General features: G+C 46.8%; 1 protein-coding gene across 4 annotated transcripts in view; it reads right to left on the bottom strand.

Annotated features, from left to right (window-relative positions):
• The window catches only part of SLC12A1 (solute carrier family 12 member 1), a 381,560-nt gene that overhangs the window by 206,996 nt on the left and 157,711 nt on the right, over positions 1 to 16,853 (bottom strand). For all 4 annotated transcript variants that reach the window (XM_085644206.1, XM_085644209.1, XM_085644207.1 and 1 more), the window contains 3 exons: positions 13,679 to 13,806; positions 10,045 to 10,129; positions 359 to 516 (listed from right to left, as the gene is read on the bottom strand). In XM_085644206.1, the coding sequence (XP_085500332.1) occupies positions 359 to 516; positions 10,045 to 10,129; positions 13,679 to 13,806 (371 nt within the window). The remainder of the gene's footprint in view (positions 1 to 358; positions 517 to 10,044; positions 10,130 to 13,678; positions 13,807 to 16,853) is intronic.

The raw sequence follows: 16,853 nt of genomic DNA, 5'->3' as shown, positions 1-16,853 counted from the left end.
TCATTATTGTCACGCTAGCTAACGCTGCATAGGGCACTCTCACAGCTGCCATCTTAAATCCCCTTGCCTGTGCAAGACAGATAGTAATTCAACATAGTGACAGAAGACGCAAAAGCAACGACGTGCTCATTCTCAGCCACTGTTAATGCATTTCAAGTGTGTACAGCAGTGTGGAGTCGATCCCAATCTGCATAGATATTTCAAACTACAAGGATGTTATAAGAAGAATAATATGCGTGGGTCAAAGGTTAAATACCTTTTTAAATTTCAGAACAGAAACCTCTTATTTTCCTGTTTAAAAAAAGACACATATGATTGTTTCAAGCAAAGCAGAGAGGCAGCATGAAATGTTTCTCACCTGGAAATTATTCATGAGGCCATAGGCACATTTCTCTTGGCTGCAGCGGGAGAAGTCGTAGCCCAAGTGGCAGGCGGCCTCTGCGGTGCCATTGCAGCCCACCCCAGCTGTGATCGTGTCGTTGACGCTCCCGGTGGCATCGCGCACAACTGAAGCCGCTGAAAGAACAAGAACGCTCCCATTGCTTCGGGTGTGATTGCAAGAGAAAATGGATGTATTTGCTGCAAATTCTGTCAAAAGGACCTTCTCTTGCAATTGTAGAGCGCTGAAAGTTACATGCTATTATATTTACTTTGCTCCTCACTGGATGCACAATCGAAGAGCTCCCAACTTGGAAAATAAGAATATTTAAACATTCTCGGTATGTTTAGCACTGAACTCAAAGAAGAGCTTTCACCAAATAGACATAATACCTATCTTTATTTCCATGGGAAAAAGTAGTTTGTGAGCAAATAATACAGCAAGCATTGGGAAATGCATTAGGTTTCGCCCATGTGATTAATAAGCTGTTTTTTGTTGTAAGTTGTAGCTTGTTGAGTAGGTGTACAATTTAAGTTACAGAAAGTCTGTTACAGTGTTATGACTTGTAAATGTACAAAAAAGGAGATATATTGTGCTGTTACAAGTGGTATAATGTGGGTATGTAATAGCAACATTTTGAAAAATGAAATGAAAGAGGGAAATCATAGAATTAATTGACATAATAGCAATATTATGTGTTTAGAGGAGTTCTGACAAGTTTTTGCCCCGGTGTTACTGCACCTGCTGCACCATTCAAATCATGGCCCTAGTGCCTGCTAGAAAACTGCATTTGTGACTGCATGTTTAGTAGTAAAAAATATATAGCAATATTTGGTGTTTAGAGGAGTAATGACAACTTTTGGCCCCGGTGCCACTGCACCTACTGCACTATTCAAATCATGACCCTATTGCCTGTAACTGCACTTGTGATTTCCTGTTTAGTAGTAAAATATTGCAATATTTGGTGTTTAGAGGAGTTTCTAGAGTTGAGGGCCCTAGTGTCACTGCACCTGCTGCAGCATTCAAATCATGACCCTAGTACCTGCAAGGTAACTCCACTTGTGACTGCTTATTTATTAGTTAAATATAGCAATATTTGGTGTTTAGTGGGGTCCCTCGAGCTTCTAGCCCCAGTGCCACTGCACCTACTGCACCATTCAAATCAAGCCCCTTTAAACTGCAAGATAACTGCAATTGTGTCGGCCTGTAAAGCAGTAAAATATAGCAATATTAGGTGTTTGAAAGGCATTTTGACACTTTTTGGGCCTGGTGCTACTGCACCTGCTGCACCATTCAAATCATGACCCTGTAGTCTGTAATGTTACTGCACTTTTGACTGCCTGTTTAGTAGCAAAATATAGCAATGTTAGGTGTTTAGTGGGGTGCCTAGAGCTTATGTTCCTGGTGCTGCTGCACCTGCTGCACCATTGAAATCCTGACCCTATTGCCTGTTAGATAAATGCACTTGTGACTGTCTTGTTTAGTAGTAAAATTTAGCAATAATTTGGATTTAGTGGGGTCCCTAGAGCTTTTGGCCCCAGTGCCACTACACCGGCTGCACCATTCAAATCAAGTGCCTTTTAACTGCAAGGTAACTGCAATTGTGACTGCCAGTTTAGTAGTCAAATATAGCAATATTACGTGTTTAGAGGAGTTCTGACAACTTTTGGGCTGAGTGCTACTGCACCTGCTGCACCATTCAAATCATGACCCCGTTGTCTGCAAGATAACTGCAATTGTGTCTGCCATTTTAGTAGAAAAATATAGCATAGCTCTTGTATATTAACTGTATTTTTATGGTTGGTGTTTAGGAATAAAATATAACAATATTAGGTGTTTAGTGGGGTGCCTGGAGCATTTGGTCCCGGTGCCACTGCACTGGCTGCACTATTGAAATCATGGCCATAGCTCTTGCTAGAGTGCTTGCACTTGTGACTGTTTGTTTAGTTGTAACATATAGCAATATTAGGTTTTAGGGGAGTTCTGATAACGGTTGGGTCTGGTGCCACTTCACCTTCTGCACCATTCAAATAATGAACCTTTTGCCTGCAAGATAACTGAACTTGTGACTGCCTGTTTAGTAGTAAAATATAGCAATATTTAGTGTTTAGGGTGTTATGACAACTTTTAAACCCTGTTGCTACTGCACCTGCTGCACCATTTAAATGAAGCCCCTTTTACCTGAACGGTAACTGCAATTGCGACTGCTTGTATAGTCGTAAAATATAGCAATATTAGGTGTTAAGGGGAGTTCTGACACCTTTTGGGCCACTGCACCTGCTGTACCATTCAAATCATGACCCTGTTGTCTGCAAGGTAACTGCAATTGTGTCTGCCATTTTAGTAGAAAAATATAGCATAGCTCTTGCATATTTACTGTATTTTTATGGTTTAATTCTTTTTTATTAGCAAATTTAAAGATAAAACAGCCAATACAGCAGTAGATTTACCTTCACCAAGAGAAAACATTCTTCGGTGTAGCTAAGTGCAAAGTGCTAATTTTGTGCTGGCAGAACCCTACTCACCTACCCAAACATATCCCCAACCCCCTTCCTCACCCTTAAATGGGGACATTTGAATTGTACAATATTAGCTGTCCAAAGTTGCCAGTGGTGGAGTTGCCTCTAATAAGCGTAATAACATATAATCCCTTTGAGCGTGGGTGTCTTTTTCTATGATATGGAGGATGAGCTTACTCTTTCACAAGTTTGTCTCCGGGGGATAAAGCCGGCTTGATCCGGGTCTACTAAAGAGGATATATGTTCATTGAGCCTATGTGCGATAATGCTTCTAAATAGTTTCAGGTCTATATTCAGCAGGGAAATGGGTCTGTATGAGCTACATTGCGTTTTGTCTTTGCCCGGTTTGTGTAAAACTATTATGAAAGCTGCAAGGATTGAGGCAGGAATCGCCCGGGTATCGGAGAAAGAGTTAAATAGTCGTGTTAAATTTGGTGCTGAGATTGGGCAAAAGGTCTTATAGAAAGTTGCGGAGTATCCATCCGAGCCTGGTGACTTAGCACATTTTAGTCGGGATATGGCTGCTATGACCTCCTCTATGTGGATGTCCCCATCTAGGGCCTCCACCTGATTGGTGGTGAGAGGTGTAGTGCGCGCCGATTGGAGATTTCGAACGCCGGCCTCGGGGTCTAGGGATTGATTTGAGTAGAGGTGTGAGTGGAAATCTTTAAATGTATTCACTATGTCCTTGTCATCGAAACCCAGGTCCCCCCCCATGTCATATAAATCAATTGAACCCCCTGCTCGTCTCTTGGCTCGCAATTTGTTTGCTAGAAGATAGCTGCACTTATCCCCCCCAAAATAATAAGAATGTAGCAGGCGGAGGTCAGAGTATTCTGCTCTATCCATATCTATCGGTTCCAGTTGAGAGCGAGCATTGGAGAGCTGACGCCACACTCTTGGGGCACCTGTGCATTGGTGGATACGCTCAAGCTCTTTCATTTGTTTGGTGAGGGCTTCTCTCTTCATCCGCTGATGCGATCGCTATAAATTCCACCCTTATGACGGCTTTAAGCGTTTCCCATAGGACCGCTGGCGAGATTTCAGAGGTGTTATTGTGTGTGAGATAGTCGGTGAGTGATTGCTGAATTTGCTTTATCATCTCCTGATAGTGGAGCAAGGTGTTGCACAAGCGCCAGTGTCTGGTCGGGGTGGTTGTAGGGGGGAGGGACATCGAGATCGTAACAGCCCGTGGTCTGATAAGGCGGAAGTGTGTATTTCTATATCTTTTGTGAGGGTCTGTATCCCCTGCATGCCCAGAAATTAGTCTAACCTGGCATACGTTTTAAGTGCATTGGATTAAAAGAAATATTCTTTAGCCTGAGGTGATTAGTCCTCCATAAGTCTACCAGTCCCAAGTCCTTGAGCCATGCGTGGCCCTCGCTTGATAATGCTCCTGCCTCTCCATGTCGCTGAGCTGACCTGTCCACTGAATTGTCGAACACCAGGTTGAGGTCCCCTCCCAGCAGCACCAGGCTATCCCCTGTCGTTAGTGCCCTCTCAAGTGCGTTGTGTAGGAACACCTCCTGACTTTCGTTGGTAGCGAATATTGAACCCACCATCAGGGATCTACCAGTGAGGGTAAAGTGATATACAAGAAGTCCGCCTCGAATCTCTTCGACTTTCTGTTCTACCTTTCCCAGAAAGGAGTCCACCACCAATATGGCCACTCAAGCTGTTTTAGACGGGGAGGAAGAGAAATATTGCTGGGGGAAGGCCCTGGATCTAAGCCGATGAAAGTTGCCTGCAAGAAGATGCGTCTCGTGCAGGAGACAAATGCCTGCTGGTGTATACTCCAGATAGGTAAGTATTGCCCTGCACTTAATTGGATTATTGAGGCCACGCACATTAAGTGTGAGAATTCTAAGATGAGTACCTGTCATAGATTGTAAGGGTGTCCTGCGTTTTCCTGGCTAGGATGCCACCACATTCCCAGGGGGATGGTGCTCGTTCATTGTGAGACCGACATCACACAGTCATTTAGTCAATGGTGTGCCCTATGTGAAGGTCAGTATGTGCCCCATACCTTACCTGAACAAAACAAGTTAACAAAAACAGTGAACATCTTGGTCTTAAGTTCAGTCCTTCAACCTGGTGTGGCTGCACGGCCAGTCCAGTGGAGTTTCAAACGTGGCCGATGATCACGCCACCCGGCCCGAAGCTTCATATGGTGGTATGAAATGTCCCGGGTTTCATGTCCCCTCAGGCTGAAATGTCTCGGGTTTCAAGACCCCTCAGGGCTCGCCAGTGCTGATGGTACATCCTTCAGAGCTGATTGCTGTCCTTTGTCTATCTCCTCTGGATCGGGCTTGTTTGGTATGCATCAATGTCCCTGTCTTTTCCAGCAAGGCTGTCGCTCCCTTTGAGGGAGAGGGAAGTGCCCCCTCGCCTGTTGCTCCCCCGGGGGTTCAAGTCCCAACACGCGGCAGGTCTCAGTTAGTGAACGTAATTAGTAGAGCCTTCTCTACCAGCAAAAGATCAAACAAAAGGGGTGACCCCACGAGTAGGAAACTCCGTGGCTGCGGAGATGCGCAGTTGCCGGTCGAAATGTTCTTCGCTTCTGTAAAGTGAGGGCTGCGCGGTCCTGAAAGAGAGATGGGGAGTGCCCCTGGAAATTGATGGGTTGCATATTGCGTGCTTTGCACAGGATCTACTCCTTGACTTGGAAATCATGCACACAGACCAGGATGTCCGGGGGTTAGTTGAGTTCTGTTTGGGGAGACCCACTCGGTGGGCCTGGTCTAGTTAAATTCTCGTGTTGGGGGGGGCCTTCTAGAAGATGATGGTAAAGTTCCCTGACAAAGCCGAAGATATCATCCCCTTCCGCTTTAGACGTCACTCGCTTTATACGAATGTTGTTCCTTGGAGGCCTATTTTCTAAATTCTCCAGGTGAGATTGTAAGCCTATATGTTGCTCTCGAAGACAGATGACCTCCTGTTGAAGCGCTTCAGTCTCCTCTTCTTGACCCCCCTCTTTGTCTTCCAATTCCATGACAGGGTCTCCCAGCATATCCACATCCCTCCGTACCTCTTTAATATCTTGTGATAGTTCATGCTTTAGTGATTGGAGGTCTTCCCGGAGAGTAGTGAAAAGTGCCTCGGGTGACGGTCGGACCAGACAACTGAGGAGTCACGGGCTCCTCAGTTGTCTGGTCCGACCGATCCCCCGCTTGATCTGGTTGCTGGGCCGTGTCTCCAGCCAGACCAGTTGTTGGAAGGGAGAGCATGTCTTTAAGGGTGCGGTCCTTCTTGGGGCGGCCAGTCACAGTTTGAGAAGTATCCCGGCAGAGATGCTCACAATGGTAGTCACAGTACGCAAGTTGGGTCACAGACCCTAACTACCCCTCCCTCTCAAAGTGTTTAGTGCAAATGGGGTCCTACTCCCAGAGGTAAGTAGCGTCAGGTGTCCCCACTTCTGAAACTGTGGGGCAGCCCACGGATCGCTGTTGTGACTCTGCCGCTGCGTGGCTCGGGCCGATCTGCCCATCAGAGCCTGGGAGGGCGGGGCCCAGCTTCACGATCCCTCAGTCCCCAGACGCCTCTGCGCGAATGGATTTCTGTGCTCGTTGAGCGGTGCCCGCTCCACCTGGGCCTCCCTTCTCTCTTGTGGGCTCACTTCTTCCAAGGGATCTGAACCGGCAGCAAGGAGCGGACCACCCAGGGCCCTGTCTGTTGATAACTACACACTACTGAGGGCCCGTCCGTTCTCCCACTCCGTCTTGGAGACGAGCCTGTGCCGACCCGCACAGCAAAATCAGCAAGAGGGGGGCCCCATGTCCAGTCACTCCCAGGCTCTGTTTCCAATCACTCCTGGGTCCCCATCTTCTGCACTCAGCTGCCTGGGCTATGTCGTGCTCGCAGGGTGTCCGTTCTACCTCTAGCCTGGGCCGATCCGCCCGGCGGCACCACGAAGGGGGAGGCCATCTCCAATCTCCTACAGGCCCTCCCTGCTGCCGCAAGCAGCCGATGTTAATCTCCCACAGACCCAGGCCAGTCTCCCCAGCAAAGCCAAGAACCGAAAAGGGGCTGGTCACCTCTCGCCCCGGGCCACTCTATTGTTTCCCCAATATTGCTGAGGTGTTGTGTGGGGGCTTCTCCCCGGGACCGTCTCTTCATAATGCCAGGCCTTCACCCTTGGCTGCCTGGTCCATGCTGCACTCACCGACAGGCTGCTCTCCTCAAGGCCTGCCCGGCCCTGTCTTCGGATGTTCTGTAGGGAGGGGCCGTTCTTTTGCGGCACCCAATTGGGCGTTCCACTAAAACTCTGGTCCTTCTATCTCAGGTGCTCCGCTTGGTGACCCACCCCTTCACTGCACCGACCCGGGCTGATCTGCCTGGCGATTTCAGGAGAAGAGGGCTGCCTGCAGTCCCCCATGGGCCTTCGCTTCTAAGGCAAATAGGTGCCGCTGTTCTTGCGGGAGGAACTCACCTCCCTGTTCTCCTTCCCCGCTACGGGACAACTCTCACCTGAGGGGTCGCTCAAGGCTGGACTCATGAGCCGGCCACAGTGTCTGGCAAAACCGGACAGCCCCGCGCCTCCCCGCTCTCCAGCCGAACGTTGACATTGAGCAAGGCCCGGGTCACAAGTGCTGCCGGCTGAGCTCCGTCTCCCAGCCTCTGCGCTGTTCCTGCCCGAGGGACCAAATCACCTCACTCTGGGGCTTCCGTACGTGTTTTCGACCGGGCACCTGATGCTCCCGGACATCACCAGGTTGCACCAGCTCTATACAGACCCTCCAGGATTTCGCGATTTTGCGGTTTGCCGCGAAATCGGCACTTTTGTAAAAATGCCACGATTTTTAAAAAAGTGCCGGCGAAATCGGCACTTTTGTAAAAATGCAGCAGCAATTTTTTCAAAAGTGCCCGCTAAATCGACAATGTACAACCCCTGGACCTTTTTCCACTGTGAGGGATTGCTGGGTCTGAATCTAAACCAACTGGCGACGAGTCTCACAGACCGCCTGAAGCCTGCCGCCGGGCGTCACGGTTAATTCCAGGAGATACTGATAGATAAATGCTTGACTGACAAAGGCCACCCGTGGTTTCAGTAAACAATGCACAGGGAAACGGGAGAATGCAGCACTTCGTCAGGGGTAGTAAGCGCTCTACAAATGGGATTACAATACAGTGAGATGCCAAACATTTTCAAGAATCGGCTCGTGCATGTACTCTTCAAGCCAAGCCTGACCCTTAGCTCGGCTTGTGGTTAATTTATTGGCTCGCTCACCTCTGCTTAATAGAAATATCGTTTCTGGGCAGAGTTAACATGTGTCTTTAATTATTCTGCTGCAAAACTAGGGGTTACCAGAGATTGTGTGCTAAATTCTGTATATCAGCTTGTTACAAATTGAGGCAAAAGTGACAGGCTTTTTTTACAAATATTCTTCCCTTCTGCAAATCAGGAAGTAAGCTTTGGGATGTGAGAAGAAGAAACCAGAAATATTACCAGCTTTAAAATAAATGGGCAGCGGTAAGATTTCAAGAGGTTTGCACACTAATAAAGGCAGTTATTTTTCTCACAGTGGGCCTTCTCGGACCTATTCATCAGGCCATGGCCTGTCCACGAAAGCGGTGTCCAGCCGCCCTCAGATTCTCAAACGAGAAAAGCGTTAAGGATATGCCAAACACCGGTCCCGCGATGTGTCAAAAGGTGTGATAACTGCTACCAACCTATATTAAAGCAAATGGAGGATTGCATTTCCAAGGGATAACAGCCTTCACCTGTGGGCTACTTCCTCTGTTCCATATCCCAGGTTGCCGATTCAAAGTGGAATACTCTGCTAAAACAGTTTCCATTGATTTAAGACTGAAAATGAATGATTATGAGTAAAATAAGGTGCCGCAAAAATGCAGCTAAATTTCCATATTTGTGTTGCTAAATTTCCATATTTGTGCCACTAAATTTGCTAATCCATGTCGCAATATCCTGGGGGGTCTGTCTATAGATAGCTCCAGCTTGCTGCTAAGGGCCCAGGACACAGTTTAGGCCTGCAGCGGGCAGGAGAGATGGCGAGGCACGTCCTACCTCGGCGGCATCTTGGCCATGTCCCCTTAACTTTATTTTTAACAAGCAATGTTTTAGAATTTAGAATTTGATCATTATGACCAAATATATTAAGTTGAAAAAATCAATCCAACGATGCCTACCAAGTGCAAAGAAAGGTACTGAGGCATGAATAGGAAATACCACAAACGTTCTAAGGCTAAGGCATCTGCTTTACAGAAATAAGTAATAATAAGTAAGCATTCCAGGATACTGTTAGAAGCTGTCTGCCTTTTCCATGGGAAGAGATCTTATCTTGGCAGTGAATGGGGCTTAAACAATGTGAACAGCTTTAGTAGAAGAATTTAAAATGCGTGCAGCCAGGTGAAGTAAACAAAATAAAATCCACACAAAAGTGAATGAACACAGCAATTCAGCTATGAGAACTGATAAGAGCACTCTTTTAAGATATATTACATACAAAAGATTTTACAAGCACAGCGTAAGCTAAAAAAGAAATCCAAAATTCTTGGAAACAATATGGTACCCACAAGAGTGTTCTTATCTTAGTTGTACACAGACAATTAGTAGAAGAGGTGTGTGTTGTATTCTTTGGGGTGATGTTAAAGCCGTTGTAGACGACTTTGCACATGCCACCAGCAGTAAAATGATTGACTGCTGGTGCTTAGTAGTTGCAGGCAGGTCATCATATTGATGAAAGCTTGTAAACTGAGCAGCCGATTCATAAAGGACCTATGCACTCGTGGCGTAGGCCCCGAAGTCATGGCAGGGGAGTTGCACTCGTGGCAGGACCTCCACGATGAGAAAATGCAATGCGGAGGTCCCTCCTCAAGTGCGGGCCCCCAGCCACGACTGCGTGGCCTCCGTCACAAGTGCGGATGCCCTTTGTGAATTTGGTCCTCAGTTACAATGCGGTGCTGTAGCTGGGACATGCTTGCCGGAGTGGCAAACACTCTCATACACAGTGCTCCTTTTTTCTAGTTTTGCGTGGTTCCCTCTTACTAGACATTATAGTCGAGGTGAGAATAGCCTTAGACGGTCATGGGTGTCCTGTAGCCATTGAGGCAATATGGCAAAGTTAATCATACATTTTAGGAACAAAGGTTTAGTTATGTCCTAACAAAAGAGCTTTGTGTTCTTACCTGCACAAATCGCAACTGCTATGTAGACTATGGTTGTAAACAGAATAGCCAACATTGTTCCTTTGGGTATAGCTCCTTGAGGATCCTTAAAGAAATACAAGAGTCTGTGAATTCATGCTGTCATGACAGAAGTAACTCAGGAGCTATGTTGAGGATATATACAATGTGCAGTTGAACAACGACAATATTGTAACAATATCTCTATCGCTCGCTTTCCCACTCATTTCTTTTTTCTTTTTTGTCGTTATCCTTTTCTTTGACTCTTCATCCCTCTCATGTTTTGCCTTTTTCTCTTCTCTCTCCAACACAGACCCACTTACACTTTCTCACTCTACAGCATTCACTCAATTTAGTAATATTTTTGTAAAATAAACTTTGGATTTACAATTGTTGTAAAGTCATCTAAATATTCTTTCTTTTGAAAATGTTTTATATAAATGTTTTTGTGACTCTCATGGGGGGAGGGGTCACACTAACTAGTATGCGGTCACCTTTTCTGGCAACTCTGGATTTTCTTTTTTTTTTTTTTTTTTTTTTTTTTAAAAACCTTTATTTAACAGCATGTGCAGACAAATACGGGCCTACAACCCTCAGGCCGGCCTCGACAATAAAAGGGCACATCAGCAATCAATTATACAACTCAGCAGCATATCAGTACCAGCGCGAATAGACAGGTTACGTTATACACAATTGTGCCGCCGAGCGCCAGGATGATGAGGTTTAATTTTTATAAAGTTTTGAAATAAGTCCATAGCAACAAGTCTGGAAGGATCCGAATCAAAGCAATGCAGTTAGGACTATAGTGGGCAACGATCATCAGAAGAGTCAGCAAGCATTATCCGTAAGGTACTCAATCGCACTCAATGTAATCAGGATAGAGAAGAAGCATATCACATGACGATCCCCAAGCACTACCCACAAGTTCCCAATCCTCCCAACGACCCAAGAAATAAGAAAGGAAAGAGCAAGCGGGAAGGGTAAAGAGTAGAAAGGGAGAAGAGGAAAAGAGAAAAGGAAGAAAGGAAAAGGAGGCCCATAGAAAAAAAACCAACAAGGAAATATACCCCCCACCCTACACGCATGCAGAGGCTACGGCCTACCCCCCCCTAGCAGTGTGTCTGTCGCCCCAAAAGAGTACCCGAAATGTAGAAGAAGAGAAAGAAAAGAAAAAGAAAAAGACTGTCACGATTAATCGGAGGAGGGCCAAGGATCTATTCAATGCAAGCAAAAACGTTACCCGCGGTCACCCAACCCCAGGCCCCGACCTAACACCCACGCTACATGTACCTCCAACAGTCACAAGTCCCAGTCCCAGCCATACACGTATCAATGTGCACCAAGAAAAACCCCCCTCCTCAGCCTTGGCCCCTTCGAATCTGCAGTCCAACAGAATCCAATTGCAGTACAGCCAACCTGGGCGGGATGGGCCACCATGGAGTCCGCCGCAGAGATCGAGGTGTAAGAGACAAGTCAAACTGGAGTGAAGCTCGATAGTAAAGGACCGCAGATTGCGCTACTGCTATGCCGTGGCTAGTACAACAGGGAGCAGGACGATGCATAAGTTCCAGAGTAGCGGCCGGCCGATGTACAGGAAGCAAGTCCGGGAGGATGCTCAGAAACGTGGCACCAAAGGACAAAGGAGATGGGCAAAACGGCGTCCGAGACACAAGCTCCGGCCATACCAAGGGAGCAGTAGTGTCAGACTCCTCCAGGGCAGAGCCGGCGGGTGCCGCAGCGGGCACTGGGACACGACCCCCCGTCACTGCCACATACCTCAACTCGGGTGAACCACCGACAGTCGACTGAGGATGTGGCTTAACATGCCGCACCGGAGGATCATCATGGCCGGCTGAAAAAGTCCAATCAAACCAGTCCCCCAAACCAGTGAAAGAGTCGCAGAAGGCCAACCGCAGGTCCTCCAGTGCTGCCAGGATATCGCGAAGCCCCAGCGGTGGATCAAGGATGGAGGGTGCTGTTGCGTCCGCCATCTTAGGCAAGCAACCACTAAGCGCCCCGGGAAGCAAGCCCCCCTCACCAGCCATCGGTATCTGGAAAGCGACGAGCTCTCTGCGGGGCCCCGGTGGTGCAGGAAACGTGGAGGCAGCCGGTCGTGGAGAGGCTTCAAGGACAGGGGAATCTGTGGTGCAGGGAAACCCACCGGCAGGACCAGGGTCCCGATGCGGAAGATGGCGGCCGCTGCTGTAGACTGCAACAAAGAAGCGATCCCGGCCCTCTCCCAGCTGGGCCGGGATACAGTATACGGGAGCCGGATACAATGTTGCGAACGAGGCGCGCTGGGCAGCCGAGCATGGAAAAGGCTGCTGGGAGAATCCCAGCGCCGCGCTCCAGGTCCGGCGCACCGGCTCCTCCCTCTCCACAGCGGCCGCTGCTATCGTTGTCGCCGCCGGCCGTCCCCACTAAACAATAGCCCGGCTGCGACCGCTTGGAAGGCCGGAATGGTAACCGGGGCTCAACTCCGCCGGGGCAGCTCCGTTCTCGACCGGAGTCACAGTAACGTGGTCAGGAACGTGGCGCTGGTAAGCGTAGGGCTCGGAGGCGCAGGATTCTTGCCAGGATATCGACGAAGGGCGCAAGGGTCGGCGGAGCCGAAGAGCTAGGCGGCCATCTCGGCTGCAGGCTAGGCTCCTCCTCCAACTCTGGATTTTCTACCAGCAGAATGTAGATAGTGTCCACCGTCAAGCTTTGTGAAGTCAGTTACCGTCCACGAGAACATCCTTAATAAATGACTCGAGGCTCACTCGCTTTCTCCTTTGCTTTTCCTCTCTCTCCTACCAGGTCTTTTGACCACTCGCAAACTCAACTTCGGAGATCTAAGACTCAGTTCCATTTAAGACCAGGTGTGATCGAATTTTACATTTATTGCACAGAAACTGCAGACTATAACTGTACTAAGCTTGGAAAAGGAAACATAAGTAATTGACCTGTTTAACAGGCGAAAATCTGTGCTTGTTTTCAACAATGTGAGGTTTGGCAGGGCACTTAAATCTGCTTTGTGGAAACGCCTAGACCTTTTGCAAAACTATTCCATGACAGGCCCTGGAAAAAAGCCAACGATGCAGCTTTTAGGTGTAACCTGGGAAAATTTGGGAATCCCAAAATATGAGTATATCTACACCCTTGCAAGAGCAAAACTCTCTGGGTGCAGTTTTTGTAAACCGGGGCCTAGATATTTGGTTAATGGAGAATTGGGCATCTCTCCAAATATTCTGGTCACAAAGGGAATCTCCGAGACTTGTTTTTAATTAGCTGTGTGTCTGCATCCAAAGTGGACTTTGATATTGCTGAAGCAAGTATGTTTGCACAATCCTCCATTACCCTTGATGGACGCTGATCACCTATCTGAGGCGTGGGGTCATGCAGTGAAACGGTTGTTTAGTCCTACTTGTCTATTGGTTCAAACTGGTTTGTAATGGATTTTGTAAAGCTGGCCATTTTGTAATTATTCCTTAATCGCCCTACGATTCAAATTCGAAGTGTTTTGTATTAAAGCAAGGCCTGTGAAGCTAATACCTTAACATTTGTAATAGGATATGACAGGATGGTAAGTAGTCATTGCTTCAATAGAAATAGCACTGTTACATTTCAGTAATGCTAGAGTAAATAAACTACATACCATCAAGTCTCCTGAGATGTTGGCGCCCGCAAGAATACCTGTGGCTGCTGGGAAGAAAATGGCAAACACAGAAAAAAAGCCTTCTCCATCTCGGAACTCCGGTCCAAAATTCTCTGCAAATATTGAAGCTGTGAGTAAAACAGAACATGTCAACACAAGCTGCTGGTATGATCCTTGACTGATACTTTTCATATCTAAAGATGACTTTTTGGTGGTCTCCTATTGGTGCCAGCTTCTTTTCAGGGTACATGCTTAAAACATAATTTCAAGGCTTACGATAGAAAAAAGGATGTCAAATAAAACATGTTTGTCCTATTCTTGGTTATCTAACTTTCTACAGAGGTCAGGGGAATGCAGTTTGGAAATTGAGAGCCTTGGTTTCTGATCGCCACCACAGTTGAAATGACATAAGAGGTGCCAAATATTTCCAGCGGGACTTCATTCCCATTGGTGTTCATTCAGCTCAAGATGGACCACCTAAAAAAGAGTAAAAATGCCCCCTCACTCCACAAGCTCGCAGTCCTGCCCTCACAGTTTCCCTGCTTCCCCTGAAGCAGCTCCCAGTATAGATGTAGAAGCCACTTCATGTGACCTATGTCCATACAAGGGGCAAACATCTCTAGCACTTGCATGGTATCCAGCCTGGCACATTTGAAATGAGGTCCTAAGTGTTGTCAAACAAGATCATTGTGCTTCTTATGTCTAGGGCTGTCATCTTGAATGCATGTCAATCCTGAAATTGTTTCTTGCAAGGCAGTATTTTTCATGAAAAAGTTTTTTAGACATGAATACATGATATTGCTTCCAACAAATCTTTAAAAAGTCATATATTCATTCACTGTGTTTCATTTAATGAAGTAAGTGCATACGTAATTGACAAAAGTGCTTTTATAAACAATCATTGTCGAAGCCAATAGGTCTGCCTTTGGATATCTATGGCTCATTCACTGCCTTTTTTGTAACTTACTTGCAGAATGTACTTGATGGGGCACTGCTGGCTGCTCGCCAGTTTAAAAAAAGCTTTGACGAAGAAGAAGGTGGCAGGTGGTGTTGTACCGTTGTACCACACTATGAGTGCCAAACAGGGACCTCCAGACATATTGTGGCAATGACAGAAACTCTAAATATCATTACTCCTGAGCTAATAATGGTAAAGCTACACTTACCTTGGCAATATTTAGTAGTTAATGTTAATGGTTACAAAATATCAACAACTCAATATTTCATTTGCGATTGTGTAACATACAACTATGTGTGTTTGTGGCGGTGGGGATGTCTGTTTTACAGTGGGGATGAGCAGAGACCACCAGGCAGGCAGAGGCATGGAATGGGCAAGGATTTAGGTTCACTAGCAACTGCAGCCAAACACAGACGAGACACAGAGTTCAGAATGGAATTACTACTGAAGGCATAAGCATGCTGCAGAGGATAAAACCTGTGCATCCTTGCCAGTGCAGACTCTTACATAACTCTACCAATGAAAGGCCAGATGCAGTGTCTAGCCTACATTTGTCATCAAGGTAGCTTTACTCACTAAGGACAGGTACAGTGTGGGCAGCTGAGCTGTCCTACAAACTATTCTCACAGAATGGTTGGTCCCATGCAAGCTTACTTCACACAGAACTGGTACAAAGTAGACAACAAGTGAATGTTGCTCCCAGGCAAATAATGGCAACCACTGACCTGTGGGTTACAACATATATGGTGCATTAACCTTCAGAGGCATCTACACCTATGCAAGAAAACTCACTAATTGATTTAAGCAAACACTTCTTCAGCCCAGACACACACCTGAGAGACTTTACATACATATATAGTAGCTAGTTTTTGAATCATGTTAAATATGTGCGATTTAGCCTCAGAGTTATCCCTGGCTCACCCTGTTTCTGTCCCTGTCATTTGTGTTTTAGAAATAACGAGTGTTGAGGGGACATTTATTGTTTGGTGTGAAGTAGCCAGGTATGTATGGAACACGTATCCAATAGAATCATGTAAAAAGATTAATTATGCAGTAGCGGCTGATACCGAACGGGCATGGGGAGGTGGAGGGTTTGTGGAGAGGGGAGGGAATAAAAAAAAAAAACACTTACCAGAATGTGGGGCAGCCGACCGCTGGCCAGCGCCTCTCCTCCATCCACTTCTCCTGGGGCAGCAGGAAGCACGCAGCTATCCAGACTCCCCTGACCAATCACAACGCTGCCTTACAGCAGCATTGCGATTGGTCTGGATGCTGTGGTGTGGGACTCAGACAGGGGCTGGGAGGCTAGGCATGTTCTCAATACAGGCTGTAAGGCAGCCGGGGTGGAGAACATGCAAAGTGCGCATTACATTTTGGCTGGTCGGCCAAAATGTAATGCACACTTAGGAAGTGCCTACCACTCCTCCCCCAGCCCCTAAACAGCCCAGCACCACCCCTCCCACCAACCAACTGAGCAAGTATGGTTAAATAATATGATAATAACGTTAAGTTATTATCATTTTATTTTTCTATTTTCAATTGCCCAGTGGGGCGACGCTCCTCCGCCTTGGTGTAGGAGACGCCCCTGTCATTATGTGGAATTGTCTAGTAACATCTCATTATAAACAGTGGTTACAGACCAGGTGTGGAAGGAGAGAAGAATAAACAAGAGCAGAGAACAACCAAATGAAAGTGAAGGAAAGAAGAGTACAAGAAAACGAAAATGAGACACAGGAGAGAGCACAAACGTACAGAAGAAGAAAGGTGTGAGAAATTGGGTTGTTGGGTTGAGGGAGATGTGAGCCCTTCTCAACCAACAGCCACAATCCTTGTCAGGGTGAACCACAAAAGTCACTAAATTAACCTGTGCTTAACCCTGTGGTAGGTTGGCATAAAAGCAGGCAGGCTTTACTTAGAGGCAATGTTTAACACATTTATGCAGCACATAAGCATTAATAAAGTGAAAACACACCACAAAAAATTTCAAAAATCAGATCAGTAGAACTGGAGATTTGCAATTTCAAAGTTCTAAGGTAAGTATAGAAGTATAGTGCCTAAAAGCACATAGTGCCACTCACAGTTATCTGTTCATGCAGACCGGGTAAAAGTCACAAGTTTAGGCCAATTGTGCTGGAGTGCGGGTCGGATACAGGGAACAGGTTAGTCCTGCTGAAACAGTTACCTTCTCAATGTCAGACGTGAAGAGTCCAGTTCGCG

Source organism: Triturus cristatus, chromosome 3_1, assembly GCF_964204655.1.
Source record: "Triturus cristatus chromosome 3_1, aTriCri1.1, whole genome shotgun sequence".
Taxonomy (NCBI): domain Eukaryota; kingdom Metazoa; phylum Chordata; class Amphibia; order Caudata; family Salamandridae; genus Triturus; species Triturus cristatus.
Note: the sequence above shows the minus strand (reverse complement) of the source record. Positions and strands in the feature narration are given on the sequence as shown.